Below are 21,225 nucleotides of genomic sequence, written 5' to 3'. Positions count from 1 at the left end.
ATCTCACTTCTGGGGTGGGACCAAGACTTACACTTTAATTGTGAATTGTCTACTCTCTTTCTTAAGTATCCCTTGTAGTGCCATCGCGTAACCCCATTTGAGAAACACTGCCTTAGTTTACACGTACCCCTGGTTGGGAACCACTGTTTTAATGAATATCAAATAAAAACATGATTCTTTTAAGTAACACATGTACAGTATTCACAACAGTGTTAATTTGATGTTCAGTGGAGCTCAGCATGGCTTTATTTGACATAAAGATGGGAGGAGTTTGAAATTTGACTGGACACAGTTACGGAAACATCCAGTGACGGGAAAATGTTGACCCTGAAGTCTGCGTCACAGATTTTCACCGTCTTCCCTCCTGCGCTCCTGGTGTATGTGTGATAGCAACATCCGCCCTTCAACGTGTGCAGCAACAAAGATCACAGTGTTTCAATGTGGGTGAGAAAGAACCTTTAAACACTCAGTCACGCAGTGCAAACACATGCATGCATGCACACTCCCACAGTGGACTGCAGGTTTTTGGTAAGTGATGTCAGAGGTCACCGATGGAGGTGAGGAGGAGTGGATGAGTGAGTGTGTCATAGAGGAGGGAAGGGCTGCCCTGTGCTGTATAAATAGATAACTGTGATGGACACAGGAATGAAGAAAATACACCCTGAGTTCTGGAGGCTTTTAATTGTCGAGGAAGAGGAGCTACAATGAATAATCACAGCAGTAAGTATACAACATGTCATTTATGGTGCCTTTACTTATTTTGTGCTTTCACTCTGTGTTTGTATGCTCAATATGAAATATTTGTGGATACTTGAGGTGTGAATATTATGCTGATGCATTGCTCAACATCTGTGTGTGAAATAACCCGTCTACATTCCGCCTGTGTATGCAAACCTGTTAAATTGAATCTGCAATATTCTTCCTTACAAGACATTATTTGTAAATATGTACATTTGAAAGCTCTTGATCAGGGTGGGGGTCAATTTTAATTGTAATGGCATAATCAATTACAAGTATGGCATAAATATAATTGTAATTTTATTTTTAAATAATCTGTTTCTGTCCTAATCGGAATTAAATGAAAAATGTAATTGACTCCACCCCTGCTCTTGATCATAGGCAAAGTTTGAGATTCTTGCCGGGGGGGGGGGTCAACAGAAAAAAATAGATCTCGAGATTCACGCCAACCACAATGTGTGTAACATATATAATAATGCAAAAAGCATTTGTAACATAATTGATAATGTTGACTACAAAAATGTGTGGTGACGTTTAATGTTGTAATGTTTAATGTAATGTTTAATGATCCCCTCCTTTTTTTCTTTAGCGTTCATCACTCACGTGGATCTCAGAAGTCGTGAAAATAACTTGGCTCATCGCACCAAGGAGATCGATCGGCAGCGGTTGATCGTCCGCAGAGGCCAACCATTCTCCATCACCCTGCAGTGCTCAGACTCCCTGCCCACCACACACCACCTGGAGCTGGTCCTGCACCTTGGTGAGAACAGTTCCACTTGTTTTGACAGTCTTCATGATAATGATGGATGTGCAGAGTGAAATTGAAAAAATCGTACTTTTCCCAGATACCAAATTCCCTTTAGGGACGACTCAGCTTGTCTGTAATAATGAATATAACAGTCAAAAGAATATTCACAATTAGATTAGATTAGATTAGATTAGATTAGATAAGATTAGATTAGATTAGATTAGATTAGATTAGATTAGATTAGATTAGATTAGATTAGATTAGATTAGATTGGATTGGATTGGATAAGATTGATTGATTGATTCGATTTCATTGTACTTTATTAATTCCACAACGGAAAAATTCCCTTGTTACAGCATTGAAGAGATAAAACAAAAAAAGTAAATACATAATTTTCCGTACGAATAAAGGACTACACAAAACCATTTTGACAACATAGTCTATATATGTGCATATTTAAACAAATTATTCTAGCAATACAGTAAATAATAAACCTATAAGTGAGGTACGACATGTGTAAATGAGTATGGTGATAATAATAAATTATGTAGAAAAAACAAGTTCAGCAGCAGGTATGGACACTAAAGGCACTGGATGATTTCAACAGTCCAAGTAATATTTAACAGGAAAAATGAATAAATAATATTGCACCTGATAACAGTAGGGTGTGAAAAACAGTACCAGTAAATATACATATAAGTAAATACGTGGACAGTGGAGACTTGCATGAAATATATAATATTGCTCATGATAAAAACAGTAGATATAGTACAAGAGTAGTATAGTCTTTTCTATATTTGGAGTCGGCAATTTTATACAGGATAATAGAAAACTTACTAGAACTGTCACATTTAGCTGTGATAATAGAGGTAATAACTAGGAAATCAAGCTAAAATAATTCAGTGAGTTATTCTGAAGCATCAAAGTCCTTTAAATCTTGTTTTGTGTTGATAATCTACATATTTTGAGTTGAACAATTCTAATATAGTGCTAATGCTCCATCGTTTGTTTTTTAAATTGAAATGGCATTGCTTAGCTGAGATCATCATCAATCTCAGACAGTGTTTAACAGGTGCCCATTAGGCCCAGTTTGAGACAGCTCTGTGTGTTTCTTCAGGTGAAAGAAATGAAGTGGTGATAAACGTGGGCAATCAGCGTGGAGTCAGAAACAGGTGGTGGTTCAGCCAACAGGAAGCCCAGGATGAAATACTTCTGACTCTGCACAGTCCACCGGATGCTGTCATTGGCCAGTATCACCTGGCCGTGCTGATGATGTCATCGGAAGGGCGAATCGTACAGGAAATGGAAAAAATTAGTTTTCATCTGCTGTTTAATCCATGGTGTAAAGGTAAAACAAATAAGTGTGTGAGTGTTTAAAGTCTGTCCATCTTTTTAAAGTTGAAAGTGTCTATTTGTATGGTTGCTGTACGGACAACCCCCGGTACTATTGGTACGGTTACCGAAGTACACGTACGTAGCGTCTTAGGGTTAGGGTTTGGGTTAGGAGTAGGCTTAGGGTTAGGTTTAGTCTTAGTCACGCAAGTTAAACTGACCAATGACCTAAACTGGCCAAATAGGGGCGCTGCATATGGATAGAATGTCGGTATATTGATACGGCAACTGTGCGATTAGCCACTGCCTTTAAAGTTTGTCAGGAAAAAAACCTGTATTTGCTACATTTGCATAAGCTACTGGCCTTTCACTGACGAACAGGGATTCCTATTTATTCAGCGTTGCTCCTCTTGTTTTACGTTTAGCCTGGCGCGAATGCAACTTTAATAGCTACAGCTATGTTTTGATAGCATTTCTTATCTTGTATAAAACCTAATGTCCTCATCTGAAGCAGCAAACCGTTCCAAGCCAATCTTGATGGCCATCTGTCCCCGGAGCGCAGCGTAGCGTTCTCCACCAGGACTTCCACTATAACATTGAGGTCCAATGCACCCGGCTCAGCAGAGGAGCAGTAGTCGTGGTCAGGACATGGTACATCCATTTCCTCCTCGAGGTCCTCAGAGGGAGAGTCTAGTCGCTCTCTTTCCTCCCAAACACTAGGACGAGGGGCAGGATGAGAGTACTCATTCCTTTCAAAAAGAACGAGGACAGTACCACCAATGCCCTTGTTGATTTGATGGCTCCTTCATGTCAGCTGGCAAAAAATGACGACTACAGACCCTAGTGTGATTTGTGATTTGAAAATTATCTCTCTGGATGTTGATGACCCACTTTTTTCGCAGCTCATCCTCTTGTGGGAACGTAAAGAATTAAGCTGTACACTTAGGGACGCAACAGTGGTATCTTGATGTTTGGAAGGTAAACGTTGTCCTTTTGGATGTCATTGTGTAGACTCACAACCACCCAAAGAGGTTTTGCGGTAACAGGAAAGACGTCAGCGGTCTTATTTTCAACCGGTAATACGTCACGTCTCATTATGCATATAGCTCATAAGGACAAAGTCACAATCCTTGTTCATTGGCTTCACTGATTGGTCAGATTACAATGTCACTGATGTATCTTTCGTGTGCTTTCACCAGATGATGTGGTTTACCTCCCGGATGAGATACTGCTACAAGAGTATATCATGAATGAAAATGGACTCATTTACCTTGGAGCCTGGGATTACATCACAAGCATTCCTTGGAATTATGGACAGGTATCTAAACATTAACTAATGAAATAGTGAAACAAGTGTTTTTAACAGTTGTCCCCATTTAGTAAAATGCTGGGTGGAATCATATATGACTGTGATTACCTCATTGTGTTGTGTTTTCCTTTTCTTTTTTTCTTCTTATTTAGGATACACAAATATAACTTCATAACACTTCATAGTATCAAATTAGATTGCACCCACTCTGAAACTCCACACCCAAATCCAACCCAACCATAATAATACACTTATTGGTACGTTTTAAAAAAAAATTCTAAAAATCACATCATATCCACAAATAAGGGTAAATATTATGGACTGGCAATATTATCAGCCCCACAATATTATCAGCCCCACAATATTATCAGCGTAATGATATTATCGTCTGATATTTGACATCTGTATTGGTTTTACTTTTTCCACCGATATTGAAATATCCATTTGTGCTGTTGTTTGAGACCTTTTAAAAATATACATGGCAATTTTTCCATTACTGAAGTTGAACTAGTTTACTTATTTTAGGTGGAATATATTCAGTGGGATTAAATAATGGGGGGAGGGGGTATATATGTAATAAATCAGTATCGGTTAATGTCGGAAATCAAAAATTAAAGTGTTGAATAACATCAGATTTATGGATATCAGTAAAAAGCTAATATCGAATATCGGTAGTAAATACTTCTCAGGTCCAGGCTTCCTCTTAACAAAACCAGTCCTCACAATCAAAGCAAAAGTCAGACACATAAAGACACACAATTGAGTGGGTGAACCGTCTGTGTCTCTGAGGCCAGTGACTGACTGTGTGTGAATTGTCACTTTAGTGACAACTTGAATCAGGGAAGCTTTTTGTTGGACAGAGGAAACTTCTGGACGAGAGGTGTGAGAATGTTTCAAACCACACAAACAAGGGCTTGTCTCTTCACAGCTCACTGGGAGAGCAAAGAGAAAGACAAACAGACAGGCACATGCACGCACACACACACACACACACACACACACATCAAATAATGGAAATCCTAAAGATTTCTCTTTTTTGTGTCCCTTAGTTTGAAGACTATGTGATGGACATCTGTTTTGAGGTACTGAACAACTCCAAAGAAGCCTTGAACAACCTAAAGATGGACATTGAGCGCAGATCTGACCCCGTCTATGTCAGCAGGATCATCACTGCAATGGTAGAGATATTCATCAAACTATTTATTTGACATTGTAGTGAGAGGTACACTGCACCATATCATGTAAAACTAATACACTTAAATACTTCACTGTGCAAATACAGAAATATATAGACCTATTGAACCCGGCCTTTAGAGTAAAAGTTCATACCCTGGGTTCGACTGAACCCCATGGTTTCAATGAGTCAGTCTCATTGTTTGGGCAGCAGTATGGGGGCCTGGGGTGGTGGGGTTCATGGCCTCTTGACGGGGGGGTCCAGGGGCCTGGGGTGGTGGAGTTTATGGCCTCGGGACTGGGGGGTCAGGGGTGGGGGTGGCACTGGGAGTGGCTACTCTTGGGGGCGGCGCTTGCGTCCTGAGTTGTTGGGTGGCAGGGTGTTGCGGTGGGTTGCTCCACCGGCCGGGCTGGGCGCCTTGGCCTGGTTCCCTGGGGAGCGCCTTCGCTGAGGGTGCCGCTGGCGCAGTGGGCCGGGTCGCCCCCCCCTCCCCGGGGGCTCACTTGGGGGACAGCAGGGGCCGACTTGTGTAGCTTCGGGGGGGAGGGAAGGGTGAGTTGTGGGGCCTCACCCGCGCTGGGGCCTCCCCAGGGGCGTGCTGGGTGGGTGTGTGTGGGGGCGCGGCCGGTGGATCCTGTCCTGGTGGATCCGCGTCGGGAAAAAAAGTAAAAAAAAAAAAAAAGAAACAAAATGACACCCAAATCCGGCCCTTCAGAGCATCCAATTCGGCCAAAGCATTGTGTTTTACCATCTAAATCTGTTGTAGATATTTGTAAATTCAATCAATCTCCCCAATATTTGCAGAACTCACAGTTTTCCCATGCTTACATCACATGATGGCAGTCATTTTTATCCCAAATTTCTGGTCCTGCAATTTTATTCAAATGTTCCCACAAAATTTTAAGAAAAATTGGTCTCAAAATCAAGGAAATGTTGAAGTAAAGATCTTGCAGGGACTGATATCTGTCACGTATTGATTAGATGTTGTCATGCCTTACCTACTTTATGTATCAAGTATACTTGGAACTGCAAATGAGGGCACATTCCAATTAATGTTAAAATTGTTTGTTTTCTGGTCTTAAATCTGTGGCCCCCTTGAGATCAAACTGGTCCATATTTTGTCCCTGGACTAAAATAAAACAACTTGATGCAAACGTTGATGTTTTTTTGCAATATGTTCACCTCTGGTTGTCTCCAAATCCTCAGGTGAACGCAAATGGTGACAGAGGTGTGTTGGCAGGCCGATGGCAGGAGCCGTACACTCAGGGAGTCGCACCAAATCGATGGACGGGCAGCGTGCCTATTCTCAGAGAGTGGAGCAGAACTGAGCTCAGAGCAGTCAAATATGGACAGTGCTGGGTGTTTGCTGCAGTTGCATGCACAGGTTGGTTACATGGAATTGCTTCTCTATATCCACATTGGACCTGTATCAGATCCATCTGACTTCAAACAAAAGCTAATCCTGATCAATGTAAAAAGTACCATGGTGAGAATGGTAAATTGTACAGACATTTGATCCCAGCCACATTTGATTGGACCCTCAGTGCTGCGCTGTCTGGGAATCCCAACCCGCCTTGTCACCAACTTCTCCTCTGCTCACGATGTTGATGGAAACCTCTCGATTGACTTTCTTTTGGATGAAAATCTGCAGAGCTTTGAGCGCAGATACAGACATGACAGCAGCTGGTAAGATCCCACAAGTTAATCTATGCACAGGGTCACTGGAGAACAGCGCTCTAAACTGGGACGTAATGTCATGTAAAAGATTCTAATTTTCCTGCTGCCTGTAGGAACTTTCACTGTTGGGTCGAGTCCTGGATGAGAAGAGACGATTTACCAAATGGAAATGACGGCTGGCAGATTTTGGATCCCACACCTCAAGAGCTGAGTGACGGTAAAATACAGATATGAGTCACTTTTTCATAGTGTTGTAATAAAGTACTCAAGAACAGTCTTTCTCGGGATTTTCCGTCAAGACCAGTGGAGACCAGCAGTGATCTGCTTTTCTTCAACTTCATTAATGTGATAATAATAAGAAGAAGCAGTGACGTGCCGTGAGCACTAGTGTTGGGTAGGCAGGGCGTTGCAAATCGAGACCACCAATGTCAACACCAATGACAATTTCATATGTTTCTGCTGGCAAGTGTTAATACAATTCAATTCAACTTTATTTGTATAGCGCAATTTACAACAAAGTCATCTCAATCCGCTTATCAAAATATAAAATTAATAATAAGAAAGAAAAAAGCCTAAAAGATCCACATGAACAAGTATTTAGCCATCTAACAAAATCAACATCATAAGACACCATTAAAGAAACATAAACAATAATTTAATACAGCTTCCATACTCTCCCAACAAAATATGTCTCATAACATGGCAGCGCATCCGTTGTTTGTGTTGGAAACACAGAAATAAGGAAAAAATGACAACAATAACTCAGAACAGCCTCAGTGAGGAGCATCCACAAAGCCAAACCTTCCTTTTGTACCATTCACTGTAGAAACTACAAACAATTTTCTGACTTTACCTTTGCTGAAGGTCTGATAGCTCAGGTGTTGGTTTCCCATCTTTTAAAAGCTGTTGTTTTTCCTCAAAAGAAAGTTTCTTTATCGTCTCTAGCGCTGTCATCCTGCCTGTAGTGTTATCCCGCCCACTAGCTAGAGAACGTAGCAGCAGCTGCCACTTGATATAAATTCACTAATGCACTGTGAACTTACGTATAGCATTTAGCATAGCACGGTTACGTCCAAAGGCAGCTCTCTATGCTGTAAATGGTTTTCATCTTGGGGAACTGACTGAGCATGCGCAAACACATAAAAACACGCTATGGGAACAGAGGCAGAGCAGCAACATGCTTTTGGGAGGGGGCGTGGCCTCTTCCTGCCTCACAGCGGCGTGAGACCATAGCAGGAAATAGTGGTGTTTAGTCAATTGGGAGATGAAAAGCATAAAATACTGACACTTTCAAACTTATTGGTACTGTAGGCTATCGGAAATTAAAAAAGTAATAATTTATAATTATATTATAATTAAAACAAATAATCAAAATATCAATTCACTCTTGGGTAGGCACTGCCTACCTTGCCTACCCTGACTGCACATCACTGATAAGAAGGAACTTGGAACTATTCCTGATTAATTCATGCTGTAATTTGACCTTTAAAAGATTTTAGTGTTAGCTTACTGATTATTCTTCCTCCTTGGGATTCTTTTCGAGTGCCTTTTTTGTCAGACACCTGCACAAAAGTAGAAGACAGTCCTTCGTATTTCTAGTCAGAAATACCTCTGAGAGTCTGAACACTTACTTAAGGCTTCATTCACCTGATACAATTTTAAAACATTTTATTTTCAGATATTTTGAATATTTCAGTACTTATTAGTGCAGGGGTGCCCGACTCCAGTCCTGGAAGGCCGGATTCCTGAGCCCTTTAGATGTGTCCCTGCTCCAACACACCTGGTTGAAACCAATGTGTTGTCATCAAGCTGTGGAAAAGCATGATCACGAGCCATTCATTTGATCCTCGAGGACTGGAGTCCGGCACCCCTGTATTAGTGGCTTTTAAATACATAAAATAATGTTTTTTTTTACAAGAATTTAATTTAAGATAATTGTCCCAATTTATGTATTTTTTAGTTACAGTTTGTTTTTGTCTGTGAAATGTATTTAAGGTGAAACTAAAATGAAAGAGAAACTGGTCAACCTTGTCATGGTTTTTCAAATTAATTTTTTTTTATTGTCTTAGTCTTGAATCTGAATCTCCCAAAAGTTTTGGTCTTGTGTTGGTTTCAGTGCATTCTGGTCCTGGGCAAGTCTTGGTCTTGGATATTGTGCTCTTGACTACAACACTACTTCTTACCATTGTATATTCTCAGGACTGTAATTAATGGCAATCTTTGCAATATTCTGGTTAAAAAAAAAAAAAAACACAAAAGACTGATTATATTTTAGTAATGTTGATGTTCTTGATGGTTGCCTTTTTTTAGGGGTGTTTTGCTGCGGCCCGTGTCCTGTGATCGCCATTAAGGAGGGAAATCTGGGAGTAAAATATGATGCTCCCTTTGTATTTGCCGAGGTGAACGCTGACATGGTCTACTGGATTGTGCAACGAGATGGCCAGCGGAGGAAGGTAACCATTTATTTTAAACAACTTAAACACTTCATCTGCAGTATATGTTGTATTTTTTTTAACTATATGGTACATATGTATTGAAAGCAATGTGTGGTTGTTTATTACAGATCAGAGTGGATGAGAGCAGTGTGGGGAGACACATCAGCACCAAGAGTGTTTATGGCGACTACAGAGAAGATCTCACTCTGCAATACAAGTATCCGGAAGGTTAGGCATGATTGATAATGTGGAGATATAAATCAATAAACAATCATAATAAATGTTAATTTATTACGTGAAATGACCAACTCAATGGCCATTTTGGCAAACAACACCCAGGCAGTCCCAGACAGGCTTTCATTCTCCTGATTCTGCCTTCAAATCTAAAACAGGAAGCTCCAATAAAGGAGAAGGAGAATTTACTTCTGCATTATTACATTAGCATCACACGGTCGGGGTTGACTTGTCCAATTGTCAACGTTGCTTGACTACTTTGAGGTCATGTGACTTTTTTGGTCACCTGTGTCGAACTCAAGGCCTGGGGGCCAAACTATGGCCCTTTAAGCATCCAAATCGGCCTGCAGGAATAAGTACAAGTGACAGAGAAAACATGAATGATTGTGTAAATAACCAAATAATAGTGTCTCTAAATTTATAAATTAAATAAATAAATGATATCATATTTGCAGAGGATTGCAATTTCCCCGTGCCTATATCACACGACTGCAGTCACAGATTGTGGAAAGTACTCTCAATTTTTCTAAAATCATACTATTTTTCACAAACAATCCCCAAAATATCAACCTAAATTACACAGAGCTATGAAATTTGTGGAGATCCTGGAGGGATTGATATCTGTCACTTATTTCTTGGATATTCTCAGTGCTTTGCATTCTGTATTTATCATTTATACATGGGAGTGAAAATTAGGGCACAATAATGTACAAATTGCTCTTTTCCCCTGTGCCAAATTCTATGTCCCACTTGAAAATAAAGATGCTCGGTATTTGGTCCCCGAGTTAAAATAAGTGATGCTGGGGCTAGACGATTGGGGTACCCTAAACTCAACTTGTTCAAATGATAATTCTTGATAATATCCTGTGCAGGCTCAAAAAAGGAGAGAGAAGTATATGAGAGAGCCGGACGTCGAGTCATGCTACCACCTGGACTGGACCCTGAAAAACGACAACTGAAGCTTACTATCAAACATGCTAAACCTGTGTTTGGGACTGACTTTGATGTGATTGTTGAGGTACGTACCACATTTCAAACTGAATCCTGGTTTTGGAGATTAACACGTGATCATTTTTCTTTGTCCCAAGGTGAAAAATGAAGAATCCAGTGATGTCCAAGCTCAGCTCACCCTGCTGGCCTCCACTATCACTTACACTTCTGTCCACAGGGGGGAGTGCCAGAGGCAGAGCATCACTGTGAATGTACCTGCCAACAAAGGTCAGAGCAAACAACTCTATAGTCCATAGGTCTTCTGTTTCATGCTGTGACCGTATGACCAACCATCTCAGTTTACGACTGTTTGTGTGTTTGCAGTTCACAGAGAAGTGCTGCGTCTCCACTACGATGATTATGCCACTTGTGTGTCCGAGCATCGTCTGATTCGAGTGAAAGCCTTCCTCGAAGCTTCAGTGGAGGAGCCAATAATGGCTGTGGCTGACATCACACTGAGCACACCTGAACTGCACATACAGGTCAATAAATAACAAGCCCAGCAGCCAACATGTGTTGTATACACTAGTCCCGAACGTTCAAAGCAATGAAATAGATTATAGTTTTTATTCAAAGTTATAGAAAACTCATTGATGTCAGGGTGGTGTAACATGTTGTTCCTTTTTGAGTAAATTTAACTATATTTATATATTTTTTTTACAAGTAAGCATAACTTAAAAACACAACTTAAGTACAATTTAATATAATATGATATAATTACATGCTATGAATGATAAAGTGCTGTTATTTCTGTTGTTTCAAACAGGAATTATTTAAAAAACAAATTATATAGCACTTTAATTTAACTCTTATAAAAAAGTATCCAGTCATCCAACCTTTTAAGTTTTGGAAAATTTTGACTTTTAAGTTAATCAACTTAAAAAAAAAAATTGAGGCAATTGATTACCAATTGTTTTATTTATTTTTTTGTTCTGGTAACGTATTTAGGTTTACAGTGTACATACAGTATTCAGAAAATGAATTAATGTAACAAAGGCACCATTATTTGGGAACTGTGTTATATTTGTGTTTCACTTCATCAATACTGCTTATTATCTGACTCTTATATGCGCGACTCTGTTAATCTTAGTTTTAAATGCTGCACAAAGATGTGCTATTTTTTTATCAAAGCAGGGGCCACAAAAATGTGATTCTTTGATCCGAGGGCCACACTATCAGAATTCATATCAGCATTTAGAATAATGCTGAATGTTCTTCAATAGTATTATTTCCATAGAACGCTAATATTTATGTTTAGATATGATAGGTACAATTATTTAAAATTGCTCCAAATTTATGGTTAATTCCAATTAATAATTTTCATAAAAAGTTTATATTTTTGAATATGCCCAAATTTTCCATGCTTAAATTACATTTTCAGCCCCTTTGCAACTCTGATGTTTATACCTGATTATTTTTATGCAAATATATGGAGGTAGATTTGTGTTTTTAATATTTAATTTAAAAAAATAATAATAATAATAATTAAATTAAAAAAAACATTTTCAATCAAAGAAAAAAATTGTTCAAATGCAATTATTTGGGTCTCAAATATTATATTAACACTTATTATTGATTGAAAAGTAAACTTTTTTTGATTGAAATTATTTATTTTTAATTATTTTTGATTGAAAATTTTTTTTTTTTTTTGTTGTTTGTTTTTTTTTTTTTTTTAGAATAAAAACACAAATCTATCTCCATACTAATATCTCAAACACCTTCAGTTCATAAGTTCAGTTTCTTTAGCGCCACAAAACCTCCAGTTTGATAAAAGGGGACAAAAAAAACAAGCGGTCTCTTTTTTTCTTCAGGTTGCTGGAAAGGCTGTTGTTTGGGAACCAGTGACGACTTACATCTCCTTCAGTAATCCTCTTCCAGTGCCTCTGAAAGGGGGCGTGTTCACTGTGGAGGGGGCGGGCCTGCTCACTGCCACTCAGGTCTATGTTGAGTAAGTTTTTCCTCTCGAGGAGCAACATTAATGTGCTTCATTTTAACTAACAGTGCTGTGGAAACTAGAACATCAAGAGATCTAATAGAATATCACCAGTACACCATGAGGAGATAACATGATACAAATTATAAATAACAAAATGAGCAACACATCTGTATTACAGAGGGAAGTTTATGGGTTAATTTCCTGGGGTGGAGATATGGGCCTTCTCGATCTTTAGTTTGCATGTTTTTATTTGTATTTATTTATATATTGGGTCACCATACATCAACAAATTTGACGGCTCAACAACAACAACAACAACAAAAACTCTACAGTCATTACCAACAAAACAGGCACAGGCAGAAGCACAAAATGCCTATTTTAATTAAAAAACATATATTCAATGAACTGCCCGCTTCCAAAATGCATGGGAAAAAAGAAAAACAGAGCACAACAATCAACATTCAAAAACTGAATTGCGAACAAGTTTCCTTAAATAAAAAATGTCAAGTTCATACTTGCATCATTCTCGTGTTTAACTCCAATAACAGAAACACATCTCCTTTTAATTCCTTTAACAGCTTTTACAAACACCTCTTACTTCAATGTGAGTGAAGTAAATCAACCTTAATAATAATATGTATCACTCGCTTTTGGTAAATCATATTAAATGTATTATTGTTTTGTAAGTAGATCCCCACTACTCTACACAATATGATTAATAGGGATTTATCCTCATGTTTTGGCTTCTTCTTATAAGTCTCTGGAGTTCTCCTCCCATGGTCAACAAACATGTTGTCCTCGAGTACAGGATAAGTGGGTACCGATAACTGAATGTACTGTATGATTGACAAAGTAGATAAGCTGTATTTAACAATGGTTTCTGAATGGAAGTATCAATAATAAATCCCTGACAGACTATTTACAGGTCATGTGGGTCTTATAAGATTTAAATTAAAACCAAGTGATGTGATCCTAAAACATTTTTTTTTTTTTTCCACCAGTGGGGATATTTCTCCAGGTCAGATGGTTTCCGTAAAGTTTTCTTTCTCCCCCATGAGGAGCGGGGTGAAGAAGCTGATGGTGGACTTTGACTCCGACAGGCTGAAGGACGTGAAGGGATCTGCTACTGTAGTTGTTCGTAAGAAATACAGAAACTCCATCTCAGTCCTGCCTGGGTTTTATTAAGGGAGACACCATAGCTGTTGTTTTCATCTGTGAAGAGTATATTAGTAAATAATAAACGTATTATTTGAAGTATTCAGCACTTTACCCACAACCTGTCTGTTATTTAAAACCTCTCCTTTGTATTTTATTCTTCTTTTTTTTTTAATCCCGTGTGCATTTTCTTCTAGAGCTTGTTGTTATTGTAAGAATCAATATACACGATGACACCTGTAGAATCCCTTTTTTAACAGTTGTATTTCTACTAACTATAAGATAAAAGATATTTTTGTAAAAACAAACAAGCATATTTGTATTGCACTGTTTTTATGTCCCAATGAGAAAAGTAAAGTCTTAATAAAAGCATTACATATGTTGAATCCTTCTTTTCTTCTTATTTATTTGTTTGGTGTAAATTGTTCAGAACATTTGTAAGGATCCGTTTTGTGTTATTAGTGAGGATGCACGAAGCATCACATTTTCAAGATTTTAAACCTTCAACTCTGAAGTTTGGCTGTTCGGCCATTCTACAACTGATTTCAACCATTCAACCTTTAAAGGTCCCATATGCTAGTTTTCATCTCCATTTGTTCTAAGAACCCCAAAAATATAGTATTTGAGGTTTATTTTCCCAAACTCACCTGTTTTCCAGAGTTTTAGCCTCTGAAAAGTCACTTTCTGAACAACTCTACACAAACAGGCTGATTTGTGGCCTACTTATGCATATTCATGAGTGGGCGTGTCTATAGACAGGATTCTGAGTTCCTCCTCCCTGCACAGTGACGTAGGGCCAGAGGACGGCCCACCCTCCTCCCACCCACTCCTTAGCAGAGCTCATGCTGCTTTATAAACATGAGACAGAGTGTGGGGGCGGGGCGTTCTCTGGTACACACATAGACTGTAGAAAATACATACATAGCACTGTGCGAATGCTCATCTTTGTGGGTGTGTCTGTTTACATGTCAATCACAGCAGAGAGCTTCCTGGAGGCGTGGCTTCTCCAGCTCAGTGCCGCGTCAAATTTGTCATCAAAGTGGGAACGCGTCATCAAATTGTAGCGAGGTGTTTGGGCTCACCCTGTAGTAAGAAAGGAGTAAATCACCCTCTAACTAATGATTGAGGGAATCAATGAAAATAACACTTTAGGCATGTGTATGAAGCCCTAATATCACTTTATGATGTTTAAAACACAGAAAAGTTGATTTAGCTTAACATGGGCCCTTTAACATGCTCAGCTGTCTGTTCACTTTCAGCTAAAACCAACACATTTCAGGTTTTTTTTAACTTTTTCAACCTTATTCAACCTTATTGCTAATATTCAGCTATTGCTAGGTTAATACTATTGCTAGGCTAATGCTATTGCTAGGTTAATGCTAACACTAGGCTAATGCTAACACTAGGTCAATGCTAAGCTAATGCTAAACTTAATGCGAATGCTAAGCTAATGCAGGCCAGCACCTGCATCAGGAAATGCAAATATTGTAGTTTACGACGTTGATTTTCTTCCCCCGAATGTTCACTGACAGTCAGGATCCACCATATCCTGCTGTAGTGAAGTGTGCGCCAAGAGACATATGGGAGGTTCCAGAGTGAGAGAGAGAGGAAGGAGTGGGGCCAACGCTGAGAGAGAGAGAGAGAGAGAGAGAGAGCGAGGTGGTGACACCTGTCAATGCAACTGTAAAGGCAGAACTTTGGATATCTGAATCAGAGAAACCAAAGGAGGACTTATTTTCTCACTTGTTGGGGCTTTATTTCCCAGTTTACTTCAGGATTTTTTAGTTTTTTTTACTCATTATTCAAAATACATTTGGAGGTTGCAGCTTCCTGATCAGTTCATGGATATTCTACTAGTGGACGAACTGTCATCAGAGGCTTTTATTTTGACAGCCCTGGATAGGAGAGGTTCACTGTTGTCGCTGGTTTGAAGACACTGGTTTTTGATCATGGCAGACTTCCCATCAAATGTTTCCACTGTGACCAGTTCCTCTTACTCCCAGAATTCCCAGCAAAGGGGGAACAGCATCCAAGGACTGGCTGCCAATGTGACCACCACAATGGATATGTCCTTTATTCGAAGTATCCCAGCCTTCCTAATGATTGCTGAAATAGTATGTAACACACTCAGGTTTCTTTTTGTCTCTCTTTTTACCCACTGTTAAGATATCATAAAATATATTCCTACATTAGAACTCTAACTGACAATGAAGATGTCTCTAATGCAAAGAAAAGCAGTACAAAACAAAACAACATAGCCTACTTGTCACATTAAGTACCATAAAAACAACAATACCATCACTTTATACGAGGATTTATCAAGACACGTGTTTGCCTGCTTTGCTTTTATTTAAATGCCACTACAAAAGCCAATAAATGAACACAAATGCAGTTTTTTGAGCTTTAACTTTCACATGTGAGTGACTTTCAGGCTGTATTTTAACATTAAAGTGTTAAATAATAGAAATGCCAAAATAACCCAAATATTTTTTGCTATGAAAAAGAAAATGTTGGACTTTGTTCCTTCGTGCCACTACCCAGACCTAAAAATAGACCTGGTATTTTTCTAGGGTTTGTTTAAGGGAAACATGGTGATAAGCCTTCGGTATGATGATTCATTTTAAAGCGTTTCAGCATTTATAACAAAAAATAACACCTTAGGCTGAAGCTGGATTTTAAAAGATTGATTATGAAGTTTACTTTTATTCAATAGGTGCCTTAAAATCCCTTCAACGTCAGCACAAGAATCAAGGACAGTGTGGATCTGTTAATGTTCACCCTACAGTTAAATATTTGCAGGCGTCAGGCACGTGGTTTTCCAAGGTGTTGTCGTAGTACGTCCACATCTTTACATGTATCAGCAAATGCTGTTTTTAAGGGTCAATGAAATAAATAATTATTTCTATAATAAAATTGCTTCATTTACAATAATTATTGTAGCTTAAAAATCTAATTATTGGCCCATAATAAAGACACTCTTTACAATCAATGCTTTGAATCGGTGGTGTCCAAGTCTGTTCCTAGAGAGGCCCTGTCCTGCATGTACAGCTAGCTTTTGGATTCACAATTATTCCAAATTCAATGATGAAGTGAAAAGAAAAAGTAAGAAAAGAAAGTGAAGCATCTTTTACAAAATTCTTTTTAAATGTACTTTTTGTTTCCATTAGTATTATTACATGGAGGTAAGTTAAACATAGCCATAGCCGCCGGGACTATAGACTATATTAGGGCTAACATAAAAGAGTTAGTGGGGTAGCTAAAAATAAATATGATCTAAAATACAAATGACGGAACTTTAGGTCACTTGTGCACCTATCACGTGACCTAAACTGGCCAATGAGGGGCGCTGCGTATCATTAGAGTGGCAGTCTACGGTTAGGCTTAACTTACCCGTAGCCACGAACTAAATTAAAACCATGACCCGAAAAAAATCTGTGGCCACAGGGGGCAACAGTTCCCACTCTGCTGTTTTGTAGACGCCATCAAGTAGAGAAGAAGAGCTCCGTGTGCGTGTAAATCCTACTGTTCAACGCAGCGGTGGATTCACTGCTGATTCTAATGAGCAGCAGTGAATCCTGGTTGCCTTTATTTACACAATTTGCATGTCACGATGCGATATTGTCCCAATAAATCCTGCTACAAAACAATACAATATAGACAGCGATATATTGCAATATCAATCAATAATTACAAATTTCACTTTCACAAGTACAAAATTGTATGAAATACAATTAATTCCATTTGTTTTTAACCTTGCAAGAGCAAGTCAATGGTAACTGACTGTAATTCAAGTACCAATATCAAAAACAAGTGGTATGTTTATCAAACTGTCCATTTACATTTTTCAAAAAAGTTTAACTTTTGCTTCTACAACAGATTTTGATTCCGTTAAGTTCTTAAATTAAAAAAAAAAAAAAAAAAAAAAAGAAAAGACAAAGTAACCACATACTATCTATTAAAGTGCCCAGTATGTGTAATCAACTTCCAAGCTTAAGTGCATTGAGGAGTGCGTTAGTTTAACAAGGTTGTTTACGTGCTATGCAAATTTTCATACAATTAAGGAAAAAAACATGATTAAAAAATCGATTTGGCCATTTTTTTAACTAATACAATAATCGCACAATAAAATATTGCGATATATCGCTGAATAATGTTTTTCCTCCACCCTTACATGCAACCCTTCACACTGAGCATAGGCTTGGTTTAAGAGCAAATACTGTGTAGTATCGTTGGCCTGATTTACTCACAACTTATTCAACCTTATTCTCCCTGATGTCCAGGTTTTGGGGCTTCTCCATTGGGCTCTGATAGCCAGCACCCCCCACACCAAAGCCCCGGCCAACGGCTGGGTGTTGTTTGTGGCCATCATGCTGTGGATTCTCACCAGCATCCTGTTCCTTGTCATCTTGTTTGGTGTCCAAAGACGTTTGACTCTAATCCCATGGCCAATGACGGTACGTGGAGAAGACATTTCACATTGGGAAATAACACCAAGTTTTTTTTTTTTCCCTTTATATCATAATACACATTATTTGTGATGCACTTTACATTAAAATAAACTTCTACAGGTTAAAAAATAGAATAAGCCAGAAGCTAACCAAGGAAGAAAAACTCAATGTTTTGTTAAAAAAGGAAAGTTTTTAGTCCTCTTTTAAAATGAAAAGTATATCTGTGGACTAAGCTCACAATCCCATTGTTTCCTTACTTCTGGTAGGTGATGGGGTACCAGGGTGTGGCCTCAGTTCTTTATTTTACTGCCTTTGCAGCCAACGCAGCATCTGTGGATGTTTTCAATCGCCAGCCTTTCTACGGACACATGGCAGCTGCTGCTGTAAGGACGCTCCTCACACTAACATGCACACACATAAGGCAGGGGTGTCAAACATGTGGCCTGACCCTTATGTGCCACTTTACAAAATTAAATAACAATCAGATCATAAAATAGTTATGTATGCATTTTTAGATTCTGAATAGATTTTTCCTTGTTAATTTTATAAATAATGTGTTGATGTTAGAGGTGGGACGATAGACGATAACAGGCTCGCAATAATGATACGATACAATATTTTTGGGAAGGAAAAAGACCAAAAAACATTGTAGTTTGAAAAATTATGATTCATACAAAATAATTATAAAACAAACCATAAAATCTGGTGTGTAATAGATCATGTGATTTTTTTTAAATTTTTTTTATCTGACCCCCACCACCGACCATACATCTTGTGGCGTTTCAATATCGCGATATCTGGTTGAACTAATAATAACATCTAACATCATGTTTGCTTCATGTTTTTAGAGGTTTTGACCAAAGCTGCCAAATCTTCTGTGAAACTGATTGTAAAATATGTTCTGATGTTTTTTTTCATTCTTAGTTGCAAAACATATTTTTTAATATACATTTTTTTTTAACATCTTCTCATTTTGCTCTCTTTTGATATTTTCACTTTTAAGGAATCAATAACGTACCTGATGTGTAATGTGACTGCAGAAATATCTGTATTCAGTGTATTTGCTAGAATTTGCACTAAAACTATTAGAAAGTTGTGATGATTTTTTCGTTTATAGGGATGTTCGATATTAGCTTTTTGTTGATATCTGATGTGCCAATATTGCCCAATACTATAATAATAAATTACCATTTTCCGATATTACCAGATAACAATATATGCGTATATATACCCCTTCCCCGACACCTAATTATAGGTCATATAATGTCTTTCTCAATGGAAATGACAGGTTATGGCTACTTTTAAAGCAATGCCATAATTAATATATTCAACAAATAAACATCAGTGCGAAATAAAAATATTCATTCAACTTTATTAATGGGAAGAGTGCATTTGTTTTTATTATGTTGTCAACAACATCACATTTTGGTTTATAAACATCTGTGGAAAAACTGATGTAGACGATACTACATCTTATGGCTAATATCGGCCGATAATATTGCCCATCTCTATACATTTATTTATGTTTGTTTAGCCATTTAAAGATGTGCTCACTATTTCCACATGACCACAAAACATGTCATGTGACTGGGAGTCCAGTTGACTCTGGATCAAAGCGGTTTTACGTACAGTATCATGTATGCACACGCACGCAGACGCACACGCACGCAGACGCACACGCACACGCACACACACAATAACTCAAGGTAAATAATAAAATCTGAGAACGTGCTATAAGCTATAAGTTTCTACAAAGTCCACCACAGTTCAAGGCCATTTCTCAGATTTATAGGTTCTAGCACATGATCACTAGCACATGATCACTAACACACACACACACACACACTCATCCATTTACAGTGTATTTAACGTAGTAACTTTATGGATTTTGAGGCATATAAAACATTTATTTGTTGAATATTACTCACACTAGCGTAACCACTTTGACATGTTGTCTGTGCAGTTCTTTGGTGCTGTGTTGACCTTGACATACGGAGCCAGTGCTTTCTTCTCCTATTTGGACTGGAGGGGAGACAGAGAAAATGCTGCCGCCACCACCGTGCCCACCTAAGTATCCGTGTGCAGTATCATATTAGGAGGAAGAAATGAATCATTCCTATTTTGTTCATCCCAAGATTGAATTTGAACTGTGTAGAGGCCAGCAAAAAGGAAATTCTGATTAAAGTGGAAAGGAAATTTGAAATACCAATTATTTTAAAATACAAGATTTCTTTTTTTTTTTTAGCCTTTTTACAATTATTGTACTCTCTAATTTTAGGTTTTATCAGTTGTCAAGAATTTACCATTTTTAAGACATTTAACGTACTTAACTAATGGTGTTTCAATGTATTCTGTGGAGTATGAATTTAAGAACATTTGCTATATTTTATGGTGAATGGATGGATTTCATTATCTTCTACTTTTGACACAAAAAACTGTGCTGCTCCTGTAAAATAACGTGTTTTTTTTAGGCTTTGCTGCTCATAAATCTCAGAAATATACAGTGTATATGGTGATGCCTGGTTGTTTATACTGTATATAGTTTTTTACATGTTTTAAAATATGTGATGTTGCACACCGAGCAGCATGACAAATCATCACTCACACCATGACAAATCATCACTCACACCATGTGTTGTCAATGATTACAAGTTTACAGCAAAAGCAAATAGGGGGGAAAATGCAGATAAAACCCTTGTGTGTAAATTCCTTCTGTTGGACACAAATGACTCCATCAATGATTCAAATACTCTCAGAAACAACGTTTTGTGCTTTTCTATAAATCCCTGCCAAGTCCTTGCTGCACTGAATGTGTGTTTACAAGATGTATTAAAACGTGTTTTTATACTTGGTGCTACTGCAACAAATCAATGCTGGGCTCAACTGAACCCTTCAAAATAAAGTCAACAGTAACTTTCACTCTGAGGTGTGTTTATTACAAAACTTTTTGTACAAACGTGTGACGGCTTCAGCGTTTCTCCATAAACACAAGAATATATATATATTTATATATATTTCCTATTGAAAAGAATCACATTGAAACAAGTAG

The 21,225-nt window shown here is 38.1% G+C and overlaps 2 protein-coding genes across 2 annotated transcripts; both read left to right on the top strand.

The window, feature by feature from the left end:
* The first annotated feature begins 681 nt into the window (after positions 1 to 681).
* Positions 682 to 13,798, top strand: LOC114465557 (protein-glutamine gamma-glutamyltransferase 2-like). Its single transcript, XM_028450647.1, has 15 exons — positions 682 to 720; positions 1,328 to 1,498; positions 2,604 to 2,834; positions 4,018 to 4,136; positions 5,177 to 5,305; positions 6,508 to 6,685; positions 6,846 to 6,987; positions 7,092 to 7,195; positions 9,289 to 9,431; positions 9,542 to 9,641; positions 10,520 to 10,665; positions 10,736 to 10,865; positions 10,962 to 11,119; positions 12,449 to 12,585; positions 13,575 to 13,798. The coding sequence occupies exons 1-15, from the start codon at positions 705 to 707 to the stop codon at positions 13,756 to 13,758; spliced, it is 2,088 nt and encodes a 695-aa protein (XP_028306448.1). The 5' UTR covers positions 682 to 704; the 3' UTR covers positions 13,759 to 13,798.
* Positions 13,799 to 15,386: 1,588 nt separating this feature from the next.
* Positions 15,387 to 21,095, top strand: pllp (plasmolipin). Its single transcript, XM_028451664.1, has 4 exons — positions 15,387 to 15,842; positions 18,009 to 18,182; positions 18,443 to 18,559; positions 20,140 to 21,095. Exons 1-4 carry the CDS (start codon positions 15,678 to 15,680, stop codon positions 20,245 to 20,247), a joined length of 564 nt encoding a protein of 187 aa, XP_028307465.1. The 5' UTR covers positions 15,387 to 15,677; the 3' UTR covers positions 20,248 to 21,095.
* Positions 21,096 to 21,225: the final 130 nt, after the last annotated feature.

Source organism: Gouania willdenowi, chromosome 6, assembly GCF_900634775.1.
Source record: "Gouania willdenowi chromosome 6, fGouWil2.1, whole genome shotgun sequence".
Taxonomy (NCBI): Eukaryota; Metazoa; Chordata; class Actinopteri; order Blenniiformes; family Gobiesocidae; genus Gouania; species Gouania willdenowi.
This window is presented reverse-complemented; position numbering and strand designations above follow the sequence as displayed.

Coding starts and splice junctions, on each gene's coding strand:
- pllp (XM_028451664.1), top strand. CDS start 15,678: ATGGCAGACTTCCCATCAAATGTTTCCACTGTGACCAGTTCCTCTTAC. Junction 18,183..18,442: donor TAATCCCATGGCCAATGACG/GTACGTGGAGAA, acceptor TACTTCTGGTAG/GTGATGGGGTACCAGGGTGT. Junction 18,560..20,139: donor GACACATGGCAGCTGCTGCT/GTAAGGACGCTC, acceptor TTGTCTGTGCAG/TTCTTTGGTGCTGTGTTGAC.
- LOC114465557 (XM_028450647.1), top strand. Junction 6,686..6,845: donor TGCTGCAGTTGCATGCACAG/GTTGGTTACATG, acceptor TTGGACCCTCAG/TGCTGCGCTGTCTGGGAATC. Junction 9,642..10,519: donor GCAATACAAGTATCCGGAAG/GTTAGGCATGAT, acceptor TATCCTGTGCAG/GCTCAAAAAAGGAGAGAGAA.